This window comes from Sodiomyces alkalinus, assembly GCF_003711515.1.
Source record: "Sodiomyces alkalinus F11 unplaced genomic scaffold SODALscaffold_1, whole genome shotgun sequence".
NCBI lineage: Eukaryota > Fungi > Ascomycota > Sordariomycetes > Glomerellales > Plectosphaerellaceae > Sodiomyces > Sodiomyces alkalinus.
The window spans coordinates 5,958,833-5,982,717 of NW_021167079.1; the positions used below are offsets into that span (position 1 = coordinate 5,958,833).

General features: G+C 52.3%; 10 protein-coding genes across 10 annotated transcripts; 3 read left to right on the top strand and 7 right to left on the bottom strand.

Moving 5' to 3' along the window:
* Nucleotides 1-58: 58 nt before the first annotated feature.
* On the bottom strand, nt 59-1,172 carry SODALDRAFT_355545 (hypothetical protein; the record flags this gene model as incomplete). The annotated part of the gene is made up of 7 exons (XM_028613825.1): nt 59-237; nt 301-385; nt 464-510; nt 643-720; nt 782-889; nt 978-1,018; nt 1,120-1,172. 7 exons carry the CDS (start codon nt 1,170-1,172, stop codon nt 59-61), a joined length of 591 nt encoding a protein of 196 aa, XP_028471144.1.
* SODALDRAFT_289286 (hypothetical protein) lies at nt 861-4,990 on the bottom strand. The gene is made up of 3 exons (XM_028608620.1): nt 4,084-4,990; nt 3,982-4,029; nt 861-3,924 (listed from the first exon to the last, which is right to left on the bottom strand). The coding sequence occupies exons 1-3, from the start codon at nt 4,793-4,795 to the stop codon at nt 1,355-1,357; spliced, it is 3,330 nt and encodes a 1,109-aa protein (XP_028471145.1). The 5' UTR covers nt 4,796-4,990; the 3' UTR covers nt 861-1,354.
* A 271-nt stretch (nt 4,991-5,261) lies between these two features.
* Nucleotides 5,262-6,013, top strand: SODALDRAFT_36727 (hypothetical protein). The gene is made up of 6 exons (XM_028614652.1): nt 5,262-5,299; nt 5,382-5,430; nt 5,491-5,583; nt 5,656-5,659; nt 5,715-5,809; nt 5,873-6,013. Exons 2-6 carry the CDS (start codon nt 5,383-5,385, stop codon nt 5,891-5,893), a joined length of 261 nt encoding a protein of 86 aa, XP_028471146.1. The 5' UTR covers nt 5,262-5,299; nt 5,382; the 3' UTR covers nt 5,894-6,013.
* SODALDRAFT_327531 (ATP-binding domain-containing protein) lies at nt 5,876-7,345 on the bottom strand. The gene has a single exon (XM_028610457.1). It carries the CDS (start codon nt 7,315-7,317, stop codon nt 6,133-6,135), a length of 1,185 nt encoding a protein of 394 aa, XP_028471147.1. The 5' UTR covers nt 7,318-7,345; the 3' UTR covers nt 5,876-6,132.
* Nucleotides 7,346-7,777: 432 nt separating this feature from the next.
* Nucleotides 7,778-8,825, top strand: SODALDRAFT_336727 (60S ribosomal protein L8; the record flags this gene model as incomplete). The annotated part of the gene is made up of 4 exons (XM_028612618.1): nt 7,778-7,798; nt 7,929-8,000; nt 8,064-8,573; nt 8,625-8,825. The coding sequence occupies 4 exons, from the start codon at nt 7,778-7,780 to the stop codon at nt 8,823-8,825; spliced, it is 804 nt and encodes a 267-aa protein (XP_028471148.1).
* Nucleotides 8,826-10,175: 1,350 nt separating this feature from the next.
* On the top strand, nt 10,176-11,254 carry SODALDRAFT_375531 (nuclear transport factor 2). The gene is made up of 6 exons (XM_028614755.1): nt 10,176-10,247; nt 10,332-10,352; nt 10,433-10,497; nt 10,579-10,650; nt 10,789-10,887; nt 10,955-11,254. The coding sequence occupies exons 1-6, from the start codon at nt 10,238-10,240 to the stop codon at nt 11,063-11,065; spliced, it is 378 nt and encodes a 125-aa protein (XP_028471149.1). The 5' UTR covers nt 10,176-10,237; the 3' UTR covers nt 11,066-11,254.
* Nucleotides 11,255-11,939: 685 nt separating this feature from the next.
* SODALDRAFT_336728 (carbonic anhydrase) lies at nt 11,940-12,824 on the bottom strand (the record flags this gene model as incomplete). The annotated part of the gene is made up of 3 exons (XM_028612619.1): nt 11,940-12,529; nt 12,636-12,746; nt 12,809-12,824. 3 exons carry the CDS (start codon nt 12,822-12,824, stop codon nt 11,940-11,942), a joined length of 717 nt encoding a protein of 238 aa, XP_028471150.1.
* Nucleotides 12,825-13,742: 918 nt separating this feature from the next.
* SODALDRAFT_36850 (hypothetical protein) lies at nt 13,743-15,655 on the bottom strand. The gene is made up of 2 exons (XM_028614653.1): nt 14,485-15,655; nt 13,743-14,423 (listed from the first exon to the last, which is right to left on the bottom strand). The coding sequence occupies exons 1-2, from the start codon at nt 15,518-15,520 to the stop codon at nt 14,005-14,007; spliced, it is 1,455 nt and encodes a 484-aa protein (XP_028471151.1). The 5' UTR covers nt 15,521-15,655; the 3' UTR covers nt 13,743-14,004.
* A 1,113-nt stretch (nt 15,656-16,768) lies between these two features.
* On the bottom strand, nt 16,769-18,264 carry SODALDRAFT_36941 (hypothetical protein). The gene is made up of 2 exons (XM_028614655.1): nt 18,055-18,264; nt 16,769-17,908 (listed from the first exon to the last, which is right to left on the bottom strand). Exon 2 carries the CDS (start codon nt 17,841-17,843, stop codon nt 17,037-17,039), a length of 807 nt encoding a protein of 268 aa, XP_028471152.1. The 5' UTR covers nt 17,844-17,908; nt 18,055-18,264; the 3' UTR covers nt 16,769-17,036.
* Nucleotides 18,265-19,082: 818 nt separating this feature from the next.
* SODALDRAFT_342398 (hypothetical protein) lies at nt 19,083-22,962 on the bottom strand. The gene is made up of 5 exons (XM_028613085.1): nt 22,729-22,962; nt 22,569-22,673; nt 22,227-22,513; nt 19,473-22,164; nt 19,083-19,402 (listed from the first exon to the last, which is right to left on the bottom strand). The coding sequence occupies exons 1-5, from the start codon at nt 22,769-22,771 to the stop codon at nt 19,233-19,235; spliced, it is 3,297 nt and encodes a 1,098-aa protein (XP_028471153.1). The 5' UTR covers nt 22,772-22,962; the 3' UTR covers nt 19,083-19,232.
* Between the last annotated feature and the right edge of the window lie 923 nt (nt 22,963-23,885).

Consider the following 23,885-nt stretch of genomic DNA (forward strand, 5'->3'; position numbering starts at 1 on the left):
GTCTGGCGGAATCGTTGTAATGTCGGGCAAAGCGGTAGGATGATATAATAACAGCAGATCAGAAGCTCAAAGGTCCTCCTGCATTGAGCCAGAGTCCCGACCGGCAGCAGAGATACTGGCACTCGGCCCCAGGTATTGTTTGCCGACAAGTCGCTGTCGTCGCGAGCGATCGTTTTCGATTCGGAACGGCAAAACACGAAGATGACGAGGCCTGCGAGGCGAACGAGATGGTTGCGGCTAAAAAGGCACGAGCGTTAGACGAGGAAACACGTATGCAAGTTCACTTGGAGCAACACATACTGTACTGCGTAACTGACACCGTATCTGGGTCTGGATAAAGCGGATGCGTAACGGGACTTGGCGCGAGGAGGTAGGGCTGTCGGTTCTGCCGAGTCAATGATCAATCTAGGGTAGAGCGAACACAAACGCGACAACGGCCCAACTGCCAGAAACAAAAAGGAACAGTCTGGATGGGCGATCTGCGGAAATTAGCCCGTGTCTGTGGAGGCGCTTGACAGAAGGTCAATCGAGGCGGGTGGCGTAGGTACGCACGAAGAAACAAGGTGTGGAGAGGGTTGCACGGAGTACCAGCTACGTACCTACAAATACGGAGCACCTTACATTATAGGTACCTTGCAGTACGTTTGTCTCCGCATGAAGGACGTCTCTCAGAAGTGATGTAATCAGGAGGGGTGGAAAGGCCAGTCCAAGGCATGATGACTAAGGCAAGAGGTGCTCTCCTTTACGGAGTAATTACACCATATAAGGTCAGTAAAGCGACATTGAAGCGTCGAGGCACTCGTCTTTTGCCTTGCTTCCACGCAGACCACCGTCTCGCACTCAGAGTTTGCGAAAAGCCGAGCCATAATTACTGTCTGCGAAGCGAAGGCTATGAAGCTTCGTGTATTCCACGTAATTGACATTTGGTATTCACGCCCTACTATTTCAGCCTCGTCAAAATAAAAAGCAAGCCAGACAATCACCGGCCAATACGATCCCATCAACACACGCCGCGCTCCTGTTGCTCCATGCACAAAAGATAAATACCAATTTCCCCTACAGGCCAGCCAGTTGTCCTAGCGTTCTGTACCTTATGATTAGACGGGTGTTGATCGCCACGGCAGGTCCTCGTCGCCCACTCCACCGCATCCGCAAAGCTGGATCTTGGCCATGGTCTGGATAAGCCAAGTTGCGAAGCAGGATACGCCGAGAACGACTTGCTACCCCTTTCCCGCAGGTTTTGTCTATTTGAATGAAAGAATCAATTTTTGGTTTCTTTTTTCCTGGTCATTCAAAATACGCCGACCATCCTGGAATGTATCCAGCGGGTATTTTAGTCGTTGTTGCAGTTGATTCAGGTTATGTTGGTTGTGGCGGTAGTCGCGGGCACCTCCGATGACCCAGATGGGTGTGATCCTGCTTCCGAGCCATCAAATCGAACCCGAACCGTGTCCATTGCCTGAGAAGCATCAACGTTCGGGGAGGCTTCATCCTCGGTTGGTTTCTTGGTTTTAAGTTCAGCAAGCTTGCGCCTTTCCTCAATCCACGCAGGGGGAAACCCAGGACCACTGGCAGCATTCCCGTAGTCGCTCTTTTTAGTGCCCTTAGGCCAACGGCCCGGGCCACGGCCTGTCCCGCCGGTTTTGCGGCGTGACGAATTGTTGGGTTTAGTGCTCCTAACCGCTGCTCGCCGTACACTACTGCCTGCTGAACGCTGCAGCCTTGGGATTCTCCCAGAAGAGTGTGCCTTCGTCGGCTGCGCAATTGTAGATCGGGGTCGATCGGTGCGCCGGCCGCTGAGTGGTGGGAATACCTCGAACCTCGACACCGGGATGTCCTTGTAAGCCTCAGCCCAGTTTTTCGTCTCGACACAGTTAGAGCCAGTCTCCCTTTGTCCAGGTGGCAGGCTTTCAACCCGATCTGTCATTTCTTGATCTGACATATCGCGTGGCTCAGTGGACGGTCTGACTTGTGTGTAACTTGACCCAACGTCGTTGAAAGCACTTGTCTCTTTCGAACCTTCCAACGAGCCACACTCACGCACAGGGGTGAGTAGCTTGTCCGGAGGCCCGACTTCGAGCCCATTGGGAATGTGATTCGACGAGGACTCCAATGCTTCGCCCGCTACCCCGCGACCCTCGTCCTCCTCGCGAGGGGCGATGGCGGTTATGGCGGGACCCAACTCGAAATTGGTAGCACTGCCGCGTCCCATAACGTACGGTGTCCACGTCAGGGCCTCGGGGTTAAGCTTGACATAATTTTTTGACTCCCATTTGGCCATGTACTCGCGGCAGTAGGCAAGGTTTACTCGGAAACCATAGAGGCCGGTCCGACTATCCCGAATCAGGCACCTCAGCCCTTCCAGGGCCGCAATCACGTCGTCGGGCGTTAATCCAGTGTCGTCGGAAATTTGTCTGAGGCTCAACCCTGCAGGGCGGTCATTCTTCTCCGCATCGTGCCAACATTCCAGTAGATACCGGCATATGACTAGTCGCCAATAGTTTCTGTACGACACGAGACCCATGTCGGACAGGGGTTTCTCGGGTGAGCCCGTTTTCCGCTCGACTCGGGTGAGAAGATAGGAAAAGTCGATCAAGAGATTGCCATATCCCTTGCGCTGGTGTATTGGCAACGTTAGGATGCAGGAGACGTTGTTCTGGCTGCTCGCTCGCTTCTCCTTCGAAAAATAACCCACGAAGTGATATCCGAGTTCGTCATACTCGCATAGTACATAGAATAAAAATGGCTCGACGTCATAATAGAGCGTTTTGGACCCGAGGAAGAGCTTCGCGAGTAGGCAAAGGTTCTGGCAGTAGACAGGATTTTTTCGCCCATCAACCTCAAAAACCGACACAGAGCCATGTCGGTAAATCTCGTCTCCAGGAGGGTGCTTGGCGGGACATTTGAGTTTATGCCGCCAAGCCACGTAGTCCGAATTCATATACTTCAAGCAGAATTCGCAGATATATAGAATGCGGTTCCTGCTATATTCCTCTGGATATGGTGCAGCGTACCAGGTGTCAATTTCCCAGCCGCCGAACTCAATGCATTCGATGTGGCTGGCAGGTCCGGAATTTTTCTTGAGCTTCCGGCCTTTCTCAGGAGCATCGTCGCCATGCTTGACGACGTGCAGTAATCGCCACTCCTCCTCGGCTTTCTGTTTTGCCTCGTCAAATCGCTTTCGATCGTCGTTGGTGGGTAGGGTTTTGGATGTGTCGGCCTCGGCATCGTTGAGGATCCCCCCGTATGGTCTAGTTTTCATCTCATCGGTTTCCCGCTCCATGAAAGAATAGAATGGTTGAGGTGCGGTGGAAGACATGAGGGGCGCCTCCCAGTTGACGGGTGGTGCTCGCGATGCCCTCCTTCCGTCGGTTTGGGTTTTTCGTTTTCGGCCTGTGCTCAACTTTTCGGATACGACTTGGCGCAGCATATCTGGGTCAAGACGCATTTTGACGACCATCCTCCGACCCCTTCGCGTTATGGTCACAGCCGATTTATTACGTCCAACTTTCAGGCGTAACTTGCGTGGCCGCTCACCATCTGCTGTCTCCGAGCGTGTATGTAGTGACGCATTATCAGAGTTATATTTTCGATCGTCAGGAACCCGTCCCTGACGTCTGCGACGCGACATGGCCGTAGCATCCGTTCCGACGGACGATGATGCTTTCCGCTTGCGAAGCGACCGGGATCCGTCCTGGGAGTCGCCGTCTATAAAGCCTGGGCCGCCCACAGAACTTGTGTCATTGTGTCCACCAAGCCCATCTTGGGCCAACTGTAGGCTTCCCATTGCTTGTTGTTGAGTTGAGTGTGTAGAGGATAAGGAGGTTCGAGAAGCATGTATGCTCGCATGGTCGACTGCACCAACGGGGAGCTTAGCATCATCTTCCGACGACGCGCACTCGGGACATTTCCAATGGCGGGTGTCTAGAAACATCTTAGTTGATAGAAGAGACAGAGAATTCACTGCGCAGGGAAACCTACCCCCAGATTGCCCCAAAGAACCGGCTACTCGAGCACAATATTGGTGCGCTAGATCACCAATTAGCCAGTGATAAACCAAGTGGCGGAATGATGCATGCATACAGCTCTCCCCGCAGCCCACACATGCCAAAGGCTCTTCAAACTCTTCTCCGGGGTCGTGTTCTTCCTCTTGTTTGCAGAACACGCAGAGGTTGGGCGTCAGCGCTTCTGATTCGTCTTCGTCGTCCCATTCTGGCGCATCTTCCCATGCCACTTCCGCATCAGACTCTTCCGACGTGTTCCTCCGGGAAACAGAGTCATAATCGCTTTCGTCCTTCCCTGCCATATCGAGCCCATCTACACTCTGGTCATCCTTAGATCCTCCACGCACAACATTGCCCACATCGCCACGTATACTGTACTCCTCCTCGCTGTCTCCATTTGTACTGTGGTTCGAACGACTGCTCTGACTTCCGTCGTCGGACACAGGTTCATCAGAATATCGTTGATCGGTCTCCACTACCATTGCATTCCCTTGGCGGAAATCCTCTTCTCCTTCCGCATCTTCTTCGCCATCTGAGTCTTCGTTTCGTTCAAATTTCGCCTCGATATTTGACGCCATTGTCACGTCCTCTGTCCCTGCCGCTGGGGGGGAATACGGGCCGTTGTCGGCGCCTCGGCTAGTCGACGAAAAAGCCATATCCGTGGTGTCGTTCTGGTCTAGAGAGCTTCCGTCCAGATGTCGCATAATGCATGTGTCCTCGGATTCGAGGTCCTCTTCGGACACTACCACGCTCTGTTGTAACTCCTCTTCCGTTATTTGGGCGTCCGTCATCCCTCCGGGGGTTGATGTTTCGTCGAGGATGGGTAAGATATAAGTTGACGGACGATACGGGTTCTGAATCCGTGCAAAAAGGTCTTAATGTCGCATGGTATCCTTGTCTGTACGGTAGAGAATCGTGGCTTGATCCATAATATGTGCAGAACTGGAGGACTCGCGTTGAAACTCTAGAGGCTCCTCGACGTGTCGTCACGCGAAATGATCAAGAGCAATGGACGGATACGGGGTAAGTACTCGGTAATCACGGGGGCACGCGATGGGCAATGCGGATTACTAAGGACATTCACATCAAGCCTATCCGTATTTGGCTAAGGTTAGGTACCTAGTAGGCAGTATCTGCACAAGTATTACTAGCTACAACGATAATTCGCTTAGTTACTTACGTAGGCTATCAAGGAAGTCATGTGATTTGTTCGGTCTTGATTGACATCAATCCGTCAACTCCATTCCGCGTTCGTACGATAGAGCTTCGTGAAACAGCAACAGCCCATACGACTCGCAGGCATTGCGCAATCGGAACCATCGCTGCCTCATCGGCCAACACATTTCCCGACCAGCTTTCCGTATATCCGATCATCACCATGCCGGTCCCTTTCGAAGCACTCATCCCGTATGGGATCATCATTGCCGTACGGATAGCGAATTCCCCCACATCAATGTCAAGCTCGCAACACTAAAGTTCCCCGCAGATGTTCGGAATAACTGGAACTGGTCTTGCTATCGTCAAGGGAATTGAGAACGGAGGAAAGAAGCCACGCTTTGGGTTGGATCAGTGGGATAAGGTATGTTGTTCTCTGCTCTGTATTCCACAGCGTATCCTTGATCTTGTCGGCAGGATGCTAACTACTCTTCAGCAAAGTAAATACCCTTTTGAACACTTCCTACGACGACCACCTGCTAATCCTGGATCTAGTGATGGATCGGGACCGCCGCTTGACAGGAAACCTACGAGGCCAAACCGATACCCCAGTTGCACCTACAGGTTTCGAGTTAAACAATCCCTGGAGGGTTCGTTCTGCACTTCGGACCCAGCGCATTGAGCCATGAAACTGCGGCTGACACTTTCTACAGCTGGAGAAAAGGATCTCGTAGCCGAAACTGGCACATCGAATCCATGCAGGCGCCATATATGCGGAGAACTGAAGGACGATGCATCGCCCGAGGTATGGACCTCGTGACAGGTCCCACGACGTACGATGATGGAGTCTTTTTATCTCTCCCGTACATAGACTGGATGGTTGGCGCCAATAATAGACTGTTTCATGGTTACTCTGATCAGTCGCTGCCGGTGGTGGGAGTCGGCCATGAGAACGGCAGCATAAGTCACAGAGTTATATTTGAGTTCCCCGTTTGTTCCGATTCAAGCTCTCAACAAGCAAACAAGCTTGGCAAAATGTCTGGCTGGACATATAGCCACAGCTCTGGCACCTTCCCAGCTTTTGCCCCCCAGAAACGGTGGTAGCCGTCTTGGAAATACTGTTTTCCTTTGTTCCTTGGTGGTCGGAAATTCTTGCGGTCAAATCCGCTTCCATAGTATTGCCATTTCCAGTGGTGTGCTCTTTGTGTCGAATCTCTAGTCCCGCCAACCTGCCACCTGCGAGACCCGTTTTCGGACCGCATCCCGAATTCTCGACTTCCTCTTCCAGTGCGTCGGTGGAGGAACAGGCACAAGAACCCGTCGGCGCGATACCCGGCACGAGTCGACCCATATCCTCTCCACTCCGTACAACGTCGAGAATAGCGCTAGGCCTTACTCGCTCGAGATTCTTGATTAATGTACGCGCAGTGCCTCGGAACGCTTCGGGACTGTATACGCATTCGGTGCTGAAATAGTCTAGCTTTTTATAATGGGCGTATAGAACGATCTCTTTTTCGTATGAGTATTTCAGAGGTTTACTCCGCTTCACTTCGCTGCTGTCATCGCCCGTGACAATCCTTGTGCTCCGTGAGAGGCGAGGTAGGTCGCCCCTGAGAAGATTCATGAGGATAGTCTCTGCCATGTCGTCCGCATTATGGCCGGTGACCAAATGTTTGATCCCCAGCATCTTGGCTCCTCGGTCAAGAGCCTGTCGGCGGAATACGCCACAGTAAGTGCAGTTACCCTTCTTGCCGATCGCATCGACGACCTGATCCATTGTCCAGCCATAAAGCCTGTCATACCCCAGTACTGTCAATGGGAGGTCGTATTGCGCAGCATTCCGCTTCACCGTCTCCAGAGAATCATCCCTGTAGCCTTTAATGCCTTCGTCGATGCTCAGGAGCGTCAGCTCTACACCATAGTCGTGGCGTGCGTTGAGTGTCTTGAGCACAGAGGCAAGAACCGTCGAATCCTTGCCACCCGACGCCCCAATAGCGACTCTTTCTCCCCGAGTGAAAAGTCTCGATGAGACAATGGTATGATGCACTTCGTCTTCGAATACGGCAATGAAGCAAGCCTTGCAGAGCTTGTGGTGATTCTTCGGTCTTTTGATAACCGCCCGGGCAGATTTGCATCCCGCACAGATCGAGGGAGCCATCTTCGTCGAGTGGCGTGCGGGGTGATTGTTTGGATCAAAGTACGTAGCATCTGGTTGGTAATGGTAAGGCGATGATCAAAACCAAGCAGGGGTCCCGATAATTTGGGGTGCTGACATAATACTGTCCCCACGAAAAACCGGAAAGCACCTACATTTGGACGGTGACCCGATACTTCGGTATTTCTCCGGGGAAACCTAACCGGCGCACACAACTTTTTTTTAACTTTACTTCTTGAATATCTGCCAACCAGCCCAAAACGTCCGTGGATTTTCGACCTCCCTCGCACAACCACCACCTTTCCCACCATCGACAGCAACCTCGACATCCACGATGGTAAGTTGAGATCATGCGAATGCGGAGTTCCACTCCATAATGCACTCGGAAAGCTATTCTCAATCAACATTCGTAGTGGCGAAAGCACATGCGATGTTGACGTTCTCGTCCCTCCAACGGGTCTGGATGGCCATCCATCCTGCCCTGGTGAGGTGACACTTTGGCTGGAGACGGCGTCTGTGGTGCAATTCCATTGCCCACGGCCGTCTCTTTAGAGTTCAGGAAAGACATTACGACATTTGGTCAGTTAGCTGATGTCTTTCTTTCTCAATGACAGCCTCCCAAGTCCGGTAAGAAGGTGGCCCCGGCCCCTTTCCCTCAGGGAAAGGCGGGCAAGAAGGCTCCCAAGGTAGGTCCCATCTCCATTCCCAGTCATGTCGTGCCCTTTAAGCGCTGACATGTTCTACGCCAGAACCCTCTTCTCGAGAGGCGGCCCCGCAACTTCGGCATCGGCCAGGACATCCAGCCCCGCCGTGACCTGTCCCGCATGGTGAAGTGGCCTGAATATGTCCGCCTTCAGCGCCAGAGGAAGATCCTCCGTATGCGCCTCAAGGTCCCCCCCGCAATTGCGCAGTTCCAGCACGTTCTCGACCGCAACACCGCCGCCCAGGCTTTCAAGCTCCTCAACAAGTACCGGCCGGAGACCAAGGCCGAGAAGAAGGAGCGCCTGCTGAAGGAAGCCACCGCTGTCAAGGAGGGCAAGAAGAAGGAGGATGTCAGCAAGAAGCCCTACACCGTCAAGTACGGCCTGAACCACGTTGTTGGCCTCATTGAGAACAAGAAGGCATCGCTTGTCCTCATCCCCAACGACGTCGACCCCATTGAGTTGGTCATCTTCCTCCCTGCTCTCTGCCGCAAGATGGGCATTCCTTATGCCATCATCAAGGGCAAGGCTAGGCTGGGAACCGTTGTTCACAAGAAGGCAAGTTACCCGTATTATTCTGGATGAAATGCCCACTAACAGCTGGCCCAGACTGCCGCCGTTCTGGCTCTGACCGAGGTCCGCTCCGAGGACAAGAACGAGCTGTCGAAGCTCATCTCGGCCGTCAAGGAGGGCTATCTGGAGAATACTGAGCAGACCAGGAAGCAGTGGGGTGGTGGCATCATGGGATCCAAGGCACAGGACCGCATGGAGAAGAAGAGGAAGGCCCTTGAAGCTGCCATCAAGGTCTAAAAAAACGATTATGAATATGTGCATGGCTAATCTCGGAGTGACTCCTTCAGCCTATATGATGATGCTGGTCTAGGTTCTCTACATCTCTCTTTCTGCGGATATGGTCAGCAAAAGTTGGTAGAGGTCAATTAGGAGTAAAGGTCTATGCTATGATACCTGTGATTTTTTTTCTTCCACTTTTTTTCGGAAGTTCATACCTCTCGGACTCATCGTGCTACCTCGTATATGACATCGCAATGCTTCTGGGGACCTGCACTCTATTACCTCGTCGATGTTGTCTGTTGTGTCCTGGAGGGACAATACCGTACTTAAATCAGAGAATATTAAGAACAGGCTATTATGTCTATGTATTAAACCCTCCACCCGGGAGTGAGGCCGGAACTACTTTGTAGCCAGCGCATGATGCCTGATCAGTGGTAGGCTGAATGAAAAATTAAAACATCGTTCGGCCAGTGATATGCGTCCAACGGTTTATATTAAGTGCTATATAGCAATACCTGACTAAGGCTAGGCAAACATATATCTGCCTCGCCCGCAGCATGAAAATGTGAGCGAGTGCCCGAGCTCGATCCTGTACATGTTCTGGAAATATGAGTATAGCATAGATACTCCATCTACTTTGTAAGATCAATGGAGACACTGCGCAGAAATAGGATGGAAGCTATACAACTGAAAAAGGCGAGTTAGCTATGCATCTTTGTGCGAAAAGTCACGAAAAGAAGCAAGAGAAAAAAAGTCGTATCAGACTGTTGAGCTTGAATGTAAATGTGATCCACATAGTAATTCAGATCGTATAAGAAGAGAATGTCATCATGGTGTGTAGGAAGGAAAAGGATAGGGAAACAGTAATGTACGAACCTGATTGATGTGGACTTCAAACCGCTTCTTTTCGGATGGAAGAGAAATCGTGTACGGAGACGTGAGCTTCCATGTCCATGAAAAATTTCTTAGAGTCTGTGCCGTCCTAAATAGGTATGTTCGTAATAAGCATAATGTAATATCCGTTCGCGAGTACTTTTTATTGCTGAATGTATTTTCTTACCCTGTATATTGAATAAATACATACGGTGTAGAGTAAAGTGGGCTTCTCGATGTCGGAGCTCTACCTAGTGCATTTTGATGTGGGAAGTATTATCTGGGACGCCCGTGCCACGCTCTGTACGTCGTTACCTGGAACGCGCCCGTCTGTATCACCCCACCCCACTCTTGAACCCCGCGCAGACATATGAAGAACTTCCTAAAGTCCCCATCACAAACCCCTCCTTCTACCATAAGACAACTTGACGCAGCAATATTTTGCCATCGCAACCCTACTCTCACCCAGCCAGGTGTCAGAGCTTTTACGCAAGTCCAAGAGAACTTCTATCTTTTTTGATCGCATTTTCTATCCGTTGCCGAAACCTATAGCCACCATGGCAGCCAGTAAGATGATCACAGCTCCTCCCCCTTTTTTCCCCATCATTTATTTCTCTTGGCAACAATGATTGCTAACGATGCTCGGCATAGACGATTTCAGTGAGATTGCGAGTAGGTTCCAAGCTACGCCTTTGATCAGATAGAGATACCGTTCTGTGGATTGTTGTCTCTGAACGTCACCGTGTTTTCAGGGCAGTTCGTCGAGTTCTACTATAACCAATTCGACTCGGACCGCAAGGGGCTTGCCAGCCTTTATGTAAGAGATCGATACCCTTGGTTCCCGATTCCTCCTATCTACCATTCTCAAGTATGATGCTGATACTTCATTGTACCACAGCGCGAGCAATCTATGCTTACTTTCGAGAGCGGCTCCGTTCTTGGTGCGGGTCCTATCGTCGAGAAGCTTTCGGTTCGTCTTACCCCCTTTACCCGTGGTTTGTTCTTCGATGTTCCACAACATTGGCGTCCTTGTCGCCCAATTATTTTTTACAATCAACGTAACTTATTCGGCGTCCGTGGATTACTAAATGTTCCTCCGTGGCTACAGTCTCTCCCTTTTGAGAAGGTCAAGCACCAGGTCTCGACCCTAGACTCTCAGCCCACCGTGGAGGGTGGTATTCTGATCCTGATTACCGGGGCGCTACTGGTGAGTGATCCAGCAAGGAGACGTTTCTACCACTGCGAGTACTCTTCGCTGACTTCAGCTGCCTTAGGTGGACGAGGAACAACGACCCATGAACTTTACGCAAGCCTTCCAACTCATGCGAGACCCATCAGGCGGCTATTTCGTCTTCAACGACATCTTCAAGCTTATTTTCGGCTAGAGTCGTGAGAGGGGGGTGGGGACTTAAGACGTTGGCGACAAGCTCCGGGGCCCGGAAGCGGTGAGCACTCTCTCATGCGGGCTACGCTGTCACGGCGAGGCGACCCGGTTAGGTAAACGGAGCATGAACTAGGTTACGTAGCTTCTGAGACACCCGCGTATCCGTGATACATAATGCGACATTCCGTCGGTCAGTTGACTTGCGCAGCTAAGCGGGTGAAGCTGACAGTGCTCCTCGCTCCTGCGTGAACAGTCTGTCACGTTATCACGGCGCAGAGTGAATTTTGCGACTCGGAGGTTCTGTGATCTGTTGCAACTTGCGACTACCTCGGCTTGAGACCTAGGTAGTGTCGAACTGTTAAGGTCAGGAGGCAATTAAGTAAACAATAAGAGACTCTCGTACAGACGCGAAGACGCGTAAACTACTGTTCCCTGTTGCAGAGCATCGCCAGTAATGGATGCTCCACAACAAGGCGAGCAAGGCAGGGAGGCCACAGCTTGTTCTGTAAGAACCACGTGGTCCTGCAGGCTGTCTTGATGACAATGGCTTTGTTTGGCCTAGAGAATAAGGGGGTTCTCCGGAGGGCCAAAACACGAATATATGAACCTCTGAACTGAATAAACGAGGTTTAACGTCATAAATCATATGTCATTTGGTAGCAGTTGTAGCTAAACTGACGATTCTCCTGCAATCGTTGGCGGGCATATATTCCAATGCCCCTTACTATCTATGGATTTACATACGAGCTTCCCTAGCTCGGGCCTGTCGACTTAAGTCGGGGTAGTAGAGCAGAGAGACGTTTGGCCACCGCTTGACCATCCGGTCTTGGTCCTACTTTGTACTCATCCGGAGTCTGGAGACAAAGCTGTTCGATTTATCGAGCTTCCATGCCAGCAACACCACCTTCCCTGAACACCAACTGAGCATGCTTTCCACGGACAGTCTCGGCTGTGCCGTTCGTACTGGGTGCTCTCCGGGTGGACATTCTTGTCCCAAGGCCGAGGTCGCGAATTCGACCGCTTGATATATCAAAAAAGCAGCCGTGAACTTCCAATCCTCTGCTCTTGATATGTTCCTGGACGGTGCTATTTGCCATCAGAACGGCCACGCCAACCTCGACGTTCTTCTCTGCAATCATAATCTCCTTGGTGTGGTCGTCTCTGATAGTCGCCAACTGGGACGCAAGTTGTGCCCGGACGACCCTGAGAGATGTGAGCCACGTTTCGAGTACGCCTCCCGCTCGACTATCAGTGAGGGTCGCGCGAGCACCATCGCATGCTGAGTGACCGCAGAGGATGATGTGCTTGACTTTCAAGTTGACTACGGCATGCTCGATCACTGCCGCTGTGTTGATGTCTGTGGGTGAGATGATGTTTGCGAAATTTCGGTGGACGAAGACGGCACCAGGTGGGAGGCCGAGGATCGTTGTCTCGGGCACACGGGAGTCGGCGCACCCAATCCAGACTGAGAGTGACACGGCGTGATATTAGCGGAGGCATCCCAACGCGAGACAGAATATATAAGGATAACAGGCGTAGGTCTGCTGCGGGGGAAGAAGGGGGGACCATACGGATGGAAGGCGCATGCTCATTGGTCAATGTCTTAAAGAATGCTGGGTTCTGATGAGACTTATAGCTCGCCCATGCTTGGTTCGAACTCAACGCATAGAGGAACTCGTCGTCTATGACATGAAGGCATTTATCAGCAACCGACGACACGATAACGTGGGCAGATAATGCTCACCATTTGGGTATGTCATGGTAGGCCAAGGAGGCACTTTGTAATTATGGAGAATGAGAAGGGAGGGAGATGGAGAGGGAGAGAGACAGAGACAGAGACAGAGACAGAGACAGAGAGCACAACAGTCAGTGTACAGAATACAGTAGCCGTCGTCTCGATGTTGATGACGTCTGTAGTACGGTTTTTACGAAGGCGGAGCTGAGGACGGGGAGTAGGAAGGCTTCATTCAACGTTACGATATTGTAAAATAGGAAGCGTCTAATGGCAAGCGGTCGCTGGGTACTCGAGGCTTTTAAAAGGCAGTGGTTCAGCAATAAAACATCGAACAGTTTAGCTCCGAGTGTTCGACCAGGATTGCGAGAAAGGAGTAGATGGGGGAGACAGCATCGCCAACCACGTATGAACCCTTTCGTTTCGCAGCAGATGTGAAACACCCCCAGAGAGGTATGTGCGTGAGTCTGTCCCAGCATCTTTTGCCAGTGTTGAAGCGCTGAAGCACGGGGTCCCCAACCAGTCGGTTGATCGTCGCGTGGTTCGTCTCACCCTTTCTTTTATCACAGCCAAGACGGCCTAACCCACACCACGTTTCGTATCCGGGATACTAGCGTGTCAACTTCAATTCAACGTCCAGATAGGGGCTTCACAAGACATTCTAGAAACGTACGAAACAGACCATGTCCAGAACCTCACGTCTCTGACGACAATGATTGAATGCTTAGCCAGATAGGCTCTAAGGTAGTTGGTCGCGAAAGAAAAAGACAGGCCCTAGTATCATTTTACTCCCTTGCAATCCAGGTATCCGGGCCGGAAACACACTCGCTATTCGTCTGAATATAGACAGGGCGGACGGATTACAGCTCCTCCTCCTCCGCTTCCGCTACATTCGCTGTCCGCGGCTCATTGACCGGCTGCGTAGACCACGTGGACGCAGGGGCGTTGGCATGTGAAACGGCTGCATCCAGAGCCGTAGTCGCGCTGCGTGAAGCCGCGGAGTCAATACCCTGGCCGGAGATGCTAGGCCGATGTTTCTTTATGGGGCTTCCAAAGACCGAGTCCTGAAGTGAAGACTCTGAAGCAAGCGCCGATGCAGCTGCAGTCGAGGCCGCTTGTTCAGCAGTCGCAGGGTCGAGATTGCTAGTTGTAGAGGCCAAGGTTGGCGGGCTGTTGGTGCCGGGATCACCAGAGTGCGCTCTCTTCAGCTACAGTCGCCCCCTCGTTAGCATGGGGCTGGCCCTGCCAGAAACAGACGAGCAACTCACATGAATGCGGTTCACGCCATCGGCAAGTTCGCCGTGAGACTGCGCCTCCTCGGCCGGTAGCTTCTGGGTGAAGTCCCTTTCGTCAACATCCTCCACATTACCAAGGCCGTCGCTGTCATCGTCATCATCCTCGCTGTCATTGAGGGCAGTCCCAACGTTCCCCGTGCTCTTCTTCCGGGCCTTACGCCGTCTCGCAGCTTCTGTATCCTGGTCGCGGAACGCCGAAAATCCCACAGTGCCCGTTGTTTTCAAGGGACCCAGGTGCGAGAAATCAAGTTGTCCGGACCGTCGCTTTGCCGAGCTGGACGCGACCTGAACCGCCTTGGAGGAAGAAAGGACACCAATCTTCTGTAGTTGCCCTGCATGTCTGGTCAGCATCGTATGGATTGTGAACGCCCAGTGTTGGAGGGGACAACTCACTCTCTCCCCGGTAGAAGAAGGTGAACGCTGCGTAAGGTCTTTCTGGGCCATCAATGCCAGTCACAGTCTGAGTACTGATGGTCTTCGGGTCGAGAGACTTTGGCTTGGCAAAGCTGGTGGTATGTTCCACATCGGCCTCCACACCGCCGTTGATGCCACCTCGATTGGCATCGTCATCATCGTCATGTGCATCGAACTGTGGTGAATACTCTCCCTTCTTAATCTCGCCAGAAGCCAGTACGCGGAACATGAGGACTTTGATCTGTCCTGTCGCTTCGGGTGGTTCGTCATCGGAATCCGAGCCCGACGTGATATCGTCAACGACGGCCTCCACAGGAGAGCCGTCGTCAGCACCATATCTTAATGTGTCCCGGGTCCCAGAATCCTTCTCTTCCTGCTTGAAAACAGATGTTCCTGTGCCGCTTCTTTCTCGCCTGCGGCGCTTCTCGAATTTCTGCCGACGTTTCTCAAGCCTCTCCGCCACATTACTTCCCTGAAGGTCGAGGCCGTTCAGCCATCGCTCCAAGCCTACTTCTCGGAACAAAAATTCGCGCTCAGCCAGGCCTCCGCCTTCTGCAGGGGGAACCTGAACCCATCGGCTATTGACCCAGGTTTCTTCGCCAGGGCGTAGGAGGGTAGCGACTTCCTCCTTAGACCTCCCATCGAAATATATATACGCCGCGATCGTTTCATTTTCCGAATTAGTCATGGGGATATAAGGGTTCACTACCCCGGCACTCCTATTATGTCCTGACGGCGTAGTTGGAAGGCCGCCGACGAACTGAGGTTTCGGATACGGGTTGTCCTCGGTTGGCTTTGGCGTCGAGTACGGAATCGGCAATCCGGGAGTCAGCAACGTTATGGAGATGGCAAATTTTGCGGGCTCAGGCTTGTTCGTCTCGGGATCAACTTGTGGTTGAGGCACAGGGATGTAGGTGCTGATCCTCGATAGGCGGGACTGCCTCTGTACGCCATACTCGGAGAGAGGTGCGCCATTTGCGTGAATGCTAACAGCGATTCCCTTAAAGCAAGGCATGGCGAAAACTGAAGTATAAACTTTCTAGGAGGCCAGTCACCCCGTGCTGTCGATGATATTGGGAACCTGGAAGTGTAGCTAGTGTGGTCTTGTAACCGGCTAGAATGCTGGTGACGAGACGAAAAAAGTATTTGTGTTCGGCAGTGGGGAGTAAAAGGGAGCCGTCGCTTCTCTGGCGGGAGGAGGGTCACGGCTTCTCAAAGCCGTGTGTTTGGGACTCAGTGGCAGGACAAAATCTTATCTCGCAAAGTTAGCGGTCAGCTTGGAGACATGGGGATTCGGGGGGAGGCATCAGGAGGAGCGGGGTCTCGCACTGACAATGACAAAGAATTTGCTATGGTCCAACTGACCAACAGCAAGTGCCTGGGGAATGTGAGGTTAGAGGGAAGCAATAAAGCTACGCATGGTGATCAAGGAGTGCGTGAATAGGTGTGTTGAAGACGTCGGGCAGAATGGGAACAACCACCATGCGAGTTGGCTGTCGTGGATGGATACACACCGTCACAAGCTGCTGTTTAGGAAATAATCGAGGCTGACCACCTACCACATCAGATACATTAGGTAATTAAGTGCTCGGACCCAGGGTACTCAGGTACGACCGAGGCCAGGGTGGTGGGCTTGTTGCCGCAGAGAAAAAAAGGCAGCTGCCATAAAAATTCGGTATACCCGTACCTGGATACATCACGGCTACTTCCGAAGATACAGGACAAAGCCAAAGAGGTAGCCGTAAGATCGTACCTTAGCATCCATAAGGTACCTTGAGTTAACTCATGTTCAACTACAACATAAGAATAAGATTGGCTTTCATTTAAGTTGACTAAGGTGCTTACCCGAAATATCAGAGTGCTTAACTTGCCTACCCCTTGAAAGAATATATGTATGGTCGCTGGGCGATAGATGGTCTTTGCTAAGGACGTGGTGAGGGTATCTCTAACAGTTGCGGAACCTAATCTTGTCTCCCAGGCTGGGGATTCAGGCATCAGACGTACCTTTTATTTATTGCTCGACGGAAAAGAGGCTTGGAATAGGGTAGCAAGCCCGTGTTGATGACGGCATACTCCCCTGGTCGTCCTATGCCGTCGTGCCATCGATACGGGATGCACCTAGGATTGTTATTTATTATTGAGTAGGGTGCGGGTGGTCAGACTATTAAACTATGGTCACATTGTCAAAAACCATACCTAACCCAACCGATGTCTTTTCATGTTGCACCGCACCGTTGGAGAGTCCAGAATGTCTTTCTTCGAGTCGTATTCCCGTATTCCTGTATGCCCGTTTTCCCGTTTTCCTACCTTCCCCCGGCCTCCTTTACGTACAGTACTCCTTAATGGCCGGGGCTAACTGCCATTCGAATTTCCTACTTAAGTCACATGCCTCTCATGTCGGGGTCCCGTCTCTAGCCCTTCGAAGTGCACTATACCGCTCGGAATATAAACTTTCGCTTTCGGTATATGTCCTGCGGATGAGCCCAGGTTCCACGTCAACGGCACACGTGCGGAGCCTCGTCGTCTCACTGTCACGTCAGCCGACGATGGGATGACCGACGCCGTACACTCCCCATATCGCTTGCGCCCTTGCCAACGCCAATATCATCCCTAACCCACCGCACATCGCTTTCGAGTTCATCGACACCACCCCCGGGACGGGCAGGTGAGGCATGATCCTGTTCATTATCCGGTGCCCATTCGCGGTTATGCAACTCGTGCTCTGGGTTTTCCCGAATGCTATATGCCGGCAAAGTCGTTGTCGCCGTGCTAGAAAACTCATCCAAGCCTGCCTCGTCGCGCTTAACAGCTGCGGCAGTCTCTGGTGATGCAGATCCTCTCGTCTGTGTACCAGACGAGGCGCTTGCCCTGGCGGACCATGTCGCCCATGCTGCAATCATGAATAACATTTCAGCCGCCCAAAAGAGGAGAGTGGCTAAGATGAAAACGGGAAGTCGGTATTGGTACATCAACCAGCGCAAGCCGCGCAGCTGGGCGGTCATGACGATCGAAGCATCGTAGGTCTGGAGAATTTGCCCGGCATTGATCTCTAGGTACGCCAACACTGGCATCTCGGAATATTGCGTAGCCAGTTCTACCTGCTCGCCCATTGGTATCCTCACGGTCAACGCTTGGGACTCGGGCACCAGTAGATGGTAGCCCAGGAAAAGGAGGCGCGACGCTAGTGACACGAGAGGATCTCGATACGGCAGCAAAGCAGGACGACTGGAACTAAACCGTATCTTCTTTTCGCGATGCAGGCTCTCCAGGTCCAGGAGGTAATGTAGTTCGTTGCCAGACGATGGCAATCCCGGCCCAAGGAGGTGGAGAGTGACCATGAAGTTCCCTCGGTCAGCGTTGGCGGGGGATTGAGGCACGCTCAAAACCACGGCGATATCATATGCTTGATGCGTTTTCAAATTGGCCTCAGTCAGGGATGCGGTGCCAAACGGATGGGCACCAATACTGCAGGTGCACATGATAAGACTCAGATCAGAATGAACCATTCGAACATGGCTATCGCCAGGGAAGCTGTCATGCTTTACTCACCCGTATTGGAGGTACACTGGGGTGGAAAACACCTGGTCTGGTAGATAGTTGTGGTAGAATGACAGAGTAGATATGATGGCCACAACCAGCAGAGGAATTGATGCTGCCAGAAGGAGGCTGATATATATGAGTATACGATGCATGCTCTTAGAGGTGGCAGCACGATACATCATCTCGGCGGACTCCTAGGCAACATCGTCAATGACTGGTTTGCATTAAATGGCAAAATGAGAACATCAAGTATACCATTTTGAATTCGTTCACCCAGGCGGTAATGGCCGCCGTTGATTGCTTCTGTTTCTTTGTTTCCGGTAATACTCGTGGATATAACCAGCTGGACGAGAATCTCGTCCGTCGTATCAGAGAGCGTATCTCAAGTTCTCAACCCTTGCATGCCGGTCCGGTCTGGTACCGTGTTTGATTCAGGGGAGGGCGACGCGAACCAAGACAGCTGCCGAGGCGGAAGCGCGCTAACTGACGAATACAGTAGAGAGGGAGAGGCCTCGGTCTATAATGGCATTGAGATCAGAGGACCTATGCTGGGGGTTCAGCTGATTGAAACACGAAAGATCAGTTCTCCCGCGTTCCCTTCCAAACCTACCTCGACCCTTCACGGGCGCGATGTACTCCGTACTAATTAGCGAGTACTCGTATGGAAGGTGGTACTACTGGTCTGCACCCATCTGCGGTTATTAAGAAACCACATTAACTCGTGGGACTGATTAGTCTACCTTAGTTGTTATGTCGAAATATTGGTATTTGGTATGAGGTGAGATGGGGCTCCCCTGGTTGATAACCGATGACGTTCCAAGTGTAACCCGGCCGACCATTCTGGGTACGGCTGGCCTGTGAACTACACAGTATATAGCTCCATGAGTATGTACGGTGGATTAGTACCGGACCCCTATAAATGGTCGACGTACCTCCCTCCGTACGGAGGCGCCGTCGTACTGTGTGGTGTACGGAGAACGAAGTAGTATAGCGAGCCTCACGGTCAGGTCTCTTGACCTCAGGTACCTTATCCAAAGCTCCAAATTACGGGTACTCAGAATTCCCTTGTTTGCCTATTTCCATACGTACCTTACCTGGTAACAACTCGCTACTGATTCTTCGCCAGATTCTACATATATAATAAATCACCCAGTCTTATTCTTCATACACAAAGTGAAAAGTCCCACTCAGCAAGGTTGCAGGTAATTGCTCGGAACCAGCCCAATGCGTCCATTGCCTCCTTGTATCTCAGCCTCCCACCACCCGTCGTCTTGATGCCTCAACACAGCAAGTATGTCCCCTTTGGAGAAACCAAGCTCCTCAGGTATAGCAGCTTGGTACATGTACATCGCTCTCGCTGTCCGCTGTCATTAACACGGGGCGTTCAGATGAAGGCAAAAGGGGGGAGGGAATTGAAGGGATCTTACCAAAATGCAAAATAGGACGGCCGTCTCGCGTATACTGTCGGGATGGATCGGCAACACTCTTGCTGCGTTGCCTGGATCCACTTTGTGCCGGGATGCCACCGTCGTACAGGCCCATGGCTCGATTGCTCATGCTTGTCCCTGGGCGGCTGGCAGCTCGGCCGCGTTGTGAACCATAAAAATCATCCCCGACCGGGGCTAGCTGAACGGCCATGTCGGCTGGGCTGACCCCCCCGTTGGATCTTCCATATTCGCCGTAAGGTGAAGGTGAAGCGCCCCTAGGCATGTCACTAGCCGGGCTCTGGCGGACAAAGCTCTGCCTGGGCGATCTCTCATAACTCGGTCTCGACGACCTCGTGGTCCCGGGGTGTGGGTTAGGAGAAGCAGACCGGTGACTGCTTCGCACATCTTCCCTCGGGGCAGGTCTCGGTGAGACGCTACGCGTGAGAGCAGGCGAAGCTGCCCTAGGACGATCACTTCCCCTGGTACCCGGCCGAGATGCTGAAGAACTCGGCTGCGTCCCAGCTCCTCCCGGATTCCCAGAGCCAAAAATGTTTCGTGTCTGGTCCGCAAATTTCCGCGACGTCTCTTTCATCGCCTTGGCTGTCACTGCCTGGGGCGGGACGCCCAATCTCTGCACCTGGTTATCATATAATGGAGGCGGGGTCCCCCTTAGGCCCGCTCCCGCTGCGCTGTTGCTTCCCACGGCAGGCACTACTGGTCGAGAGAGTGGCTCAATGGCTGCGCTAGGAGCGGGCGTTGCGATGCCGTGATACCGATCTGCGGACACCCTGCCCGCTGCCTGTTTACCGGTTTTCTCGACACCCCTGAGTTCGGCCAGGGCCAATGCGATAGGGTCAGTGTCATCAATATCTTCTGCCGGGTTGGCCTCCTGCTTCCCCTCAGTATCTGGGTTGCTGACTGGGAAAACATTTTGACCGACGTTAAGGGCCAGGGTGGCGTTGGCCTCAATCGGCTCGGGGCTGGGCGTGGCTCGCTTAGGAGTGCTTCTCGATGCCTGCTGCTGAGAATATAACTGTGGTCGTCGAGTCGGGGTACTTTGACTTGCAACCGACGAGGCATGCCATGTATTCCTGTTTGAGCTGGAGTCGCTTGTGTTGGTTTCCTTGAAACTCTTTCTGCGGAATGGACTGTTCTTAAAAAGACTGCTCTTCTTCTTCAGAACCCGCCTCTCCTGCACCACCTCGACTGGCTGATCTTGTTTATCTGGCTTAGCCGGTGAAACCTTTCCGCTTGGCAATTCTTGGCTAGACATGGACGTGGGGTTGCTGTAATCGCTGTGCGAATCTCGACTCGACGGTCGTGCCGAAGGAGCCTGAGAACTGCGTTCTGAAGGTGGTCCGGTTCTGCAAAGCATTGTCATGCCGTCGAGAGGATAGGGATCGTGAGGAACCTGGGCCAGAGAGCTGGTAGGGGGAATTGTGGGGGGTGGCGGTTGTGGCTGTCTTCTCTGGGCCAGATGTTGAGGCATATCTCCATAGCCGGGTCGTTGACCGACCTCTGACTGAGGCATCTTTCTCGCCGCATTAATAGAGTCTTGACTGTATTGTTGTGCCTCTCGTTGGCTGGCCACTGGTTGTTGCATCATCCTCGGCGCAAGACTGGCTTCTTGGCCGTATTGTTGTGTCTCTCGTTGACCGGTCGGTGGCCGTTGCATCATCCTCGGCGCAAGACTGGCTTCTTGACCGTACTGCTGTGGCTCTCGTTGGCTGGCCGGTAGTTGTTGCATCATCCTCGGCGTAAGACTCGCTTCGCGACTGGATTGGTGCGCCTCCCGTTGGTCGGCTGCTACTTGCGGCATCATTCTGGGCGCCAGATTGGCTTCTCGATGGGGTTGTTGTTGTTGCATCTCCCGTTGACCGGCTGCTACCTGTGGCATCATTCTGGGCGTAAAACTCGATTCTCGACTGGACTGGTGCGAGTCCCGCTGGCTGGCTGCTGGTTGTGGCATCATTCTCGGCGCAACGCTGGCTTCTCGACTCGATGGATACGTCTCTCGTTCGCCCGCCGCCGGTTGGGGCATCATTCTCGGAACAAAGCCAGAGTCTCGACTGGGTTGGGGTGCCTCCCTATGGCCCAAGTCCCGAGCGAGACTGGAGTTCGGGTCATGGTGAGACTCGTATGTTGACGGCTGGGGCGAGGAAGATCTGAATGCTGGATTGATGCTCCTGGGAAACTGCGCAACCGAGTAGCTATCATCCTCAGATGCCTCCGATTGACTGTCGGCGACGTCTCCCCGACAGAAGTTAATATACTTCGGCGGATCTGGAATTTCCTGCCCTGTGCCTTTCTCGTTGATGAAGTTGGCGATGTCGTCTTCAACGTCCATCTTTTCCAGGGAGAGACGTATCTTTTCGCACGAAGCATCGTCGCTAACACAAACAGTGGAAGCGATGTTTGCAAACTGCCACAAGCTGCTTTTTGTGAAGTCCAGGCGCTCCTCTTCCAGATCCTGGAACTTGTCTGCTGCCGCTTTCCATTCCCTGTTCCATCTCACCGTCGTGTCCTCGAGTGCTTTGACGGCGTGCTCGTATTCCGTGTTTGATGTGGCGACGCTGATTTGTGTTTTCTCAAGCTTGGCTTTGTTCTTTCGCTCCTCTTGACCCATCACCATATGGCCTTGGGCAAGGTACCCCTTGATCTTCAGGCATTCCTGCTCGTAGCGATCGCGTGTCTGTCTCGCACCAAAGATTAGAGGCTGCCCCCAAAAATGACTGTGAAGTTACCATTACTGACCTTGTTCACCTGTTGTGTCTGCTGTATCTTCGTCTTGAGAAGCTTTTCGATGCCGTTTTGGACTATCTTTCGACGCTCCTTCATCCCTCCTGCAAATGCTGCAAGGGGTTCCTCAAGCTCGGTTTTCATCTGCGCGGCAATGCTCTGATGTTGTCTTCCCATGGCTTCGAGCTCGCCGCGAACCGTATCAAGCGATGTTCTAAGACTCCCCATCTCCTGCGATCCGAGCGGCTTGCGACACAACGAGAGTATTTTACGCGCATATTCGTCTTCTAGAGAGGCGCGTGCTATGGTAAAACTGTCAGTCCACGTTAGGCTTATCAAAGGGCAATATAGACGGACCACTGTAAAAAGACTTGAGCTCATCACACGTCTGTTTGGCTGCCTGCATACGCTCCAACAGGGGCCCAACACCAGCATCGTCCTTGCCCCAGAAGTTGTTGGCAACTTTGGAAGTTAGCTTTCTCCCAAACCCTAAATTATTGATGGGGAGGCCGCATACAGGACATAGAAATCGCTGGGCCTTCCGCTGAGAGAACCGCCATACTGACGAGCGTTGGAAGTTCTCAGCTCCGGGAATGAAGAAGCCGGCCAGATATCTCGGAATGTGTTGTGTGGCGCCAGCGCAGTTAAAAGATGCAATAGACGGAATAAAGGGCTCTAAGACACGGTGACTCGTGAAGTATGACAGATGGGGAAAGAACAGACACTTTAGGTTGGCAAGTACTGATGCATCGTAATCGCATTTACACTTAACGAACCGTCGTTGCCACAGCAACAATCGAGTTTCTGTGGATATGATTACTGTACATTGGACAGAGACACACGTGATGACCATGCAGTTGGGCATCCTCCGTACCTCCGTATACCCCTGCAAATCCCAGCCCGTCAAGCACAGCAGCGCGGAAAGTATTGATACCTACCTGGTACTATTTCGCATTACTTACAATACTTTCTCGGAGGTTCACTTGTGAAGGTGATGCATCAAACCTCCCACCGCAACGCCTTAGCAAGGTATTGACACACCATCTATCGGTTGAATGCTCGTACCTCTTCGGGTGCTCAAAAATGCACAGAAACTTTTGGTTAGGCTACCAGGAAAGAAATCTGTGCACCTTATGCGGCCAAGACGTTGCCAGCACCCTACCTAGGTACCTACCTCAGGTAGGGTATCTAACTTGACTATAAAGTATCCTGTACTTTGTGGTAGGTTGAGTCTGTCGCAAAGTAAATCCGTGGTGCTGATTTTATGTGGTAAGATACTTCGTAAAGTTGTCAGATGATATAAGGTACCTATACGTAGAGATATAGTCACGTGATATCACAAGCTACTCCACGGGGTACCCTAGGGACATGCTAGGTAAGTCCTCCGCAAGTTAATAAGTGGCAGTCCGAATACTTCGTACGAAGTACCTCTCGAGCCTGACCCACAGAAGTAGTCTACCCCAGCTGCCGTGGCCTCCAAACTCTCTCTGGCTCTTTCCCTGGTGACCAATTTCTCCTTCCTCTGACCACCTCTCCACCCACCAGACATCACGACGACTTCGACCTTGCGAATATAGTGGGGTTACAGCTCACCAGAAGACCCTTTTCTCTTAGGGAGCACTGTCCATTTTCTATCTGAGCGACATATCACCTTGACGCGTCGAAGGACGACAG

Bases quoted from the DNA above. Each gene is read 5' to 3' on its own strand.
- SODALDRAFT_289286 (XM_028608620.1), bottom strand. From the start codon at position 4,795: ATGACGGACGCCCAAATAACGGAAGAGGAGTTACAACAGAGCGTGGTA. The intron at 4,030-4,083 runs GTATGCATGCAT...TTGGTGATCTAG, and splicing joins TGTGGGCTGCGGGGAGAGCT to CGCACCAATATTGTGCTCGA. The intron at 3,925-3,981 runs GTAGGTTTCCCT...AGATGTTTCTAG, and splicing joins TTCTTTGGGGCAATCTGGGG to ACACCCGCCATTGGAAATGT.
- SODALDRAFT_36941 (XM_028614655.1), bottom strand. From the start codon at position 17,843: ATGGTCACTCTCCACCTCCTTGGGCCGGGATTGCCATCGTCTGGCAAC.
- SODALDRAFT_342398 (XM_028613085.1), bottom strand. From the start codon at position 22,771: ATGGCGGTTCTCTCAGCGGAAGGCCCAGCGATTTCTATGTCCT. The intron at 22,674-22,728 runs GTATGCGGCCTC...TAACTTCCAAAG, and splicing joins CCCAGCGATTTCTATGTCCT to TTGCCAACAACTTCTGGGGC. The intron at 19,403-19,472 runs GTAAGATCCCTT...GACAGCGGACAG, and splicing joins CCGTCCTATTTTGCATTTTG to CGAGAGCGATGTACATGTAC.
- SODALDRAFT_36727 (XM_028614652.1), top strand. From the start codon at position 5,383: ATGCCGGTCCCTTTCGAAGCACTCATCCCGTATGGGATCATCATTGCC. The intron at 5,431-5,490 runs GTACGGATAGCG...AGTTCCCCGCAG, and splicing joins CGTATGGGATCATCATTGCC to ATGTTCGGAATAACTGGAAC. The intron at 5,810-5,872 runs GTTCGTTCTGCA...CACTTTCTACAG, and splicing joins AGTTAAACAATCCCTGGAGG to CTGGAGAAAAGGATCTCGTA.
- SODALDRAFT_36850 (XM_028614653.1), bottom strand. From the start codon at position 15,520: ATGCCTTGCTTTAAGGGAATCGCTGTTAGCATTCACGCAAATGGCGCA. The intron at 14,424-14,484 runs GTGAGTTGTCCC...CCAGACATGCAG, and splicing joins CTTCTTCTACCGGGGAGAGA to GGCAACTACAGAAGATTGGT.
- SODALDRAFT_327531 (XM_028610457.1), bottom strand. From the start codon at position 7,317: ATGGCTCCCTCGATCTGTGCGGGATGCAAATCTGCCCGGGCGGTTATC.
- SODALDRAFT_375531 (XM_028614755.1), top strand. The intron at 10,498-10,578 runs GTAAGAGATCGA...ATTGTACCACAG, and splicing joins AGGGGCTTGCCAGCCTTTAT to CGCGAGCAATCTATGCTTAC. The intron at 10,888-10,954 runs GTGAGTGATCCA...CAGCTGCCTTAG, and splicing joins TGATTACCGGGGCGCTACTG to GTGGACGAGGAACAACGACC.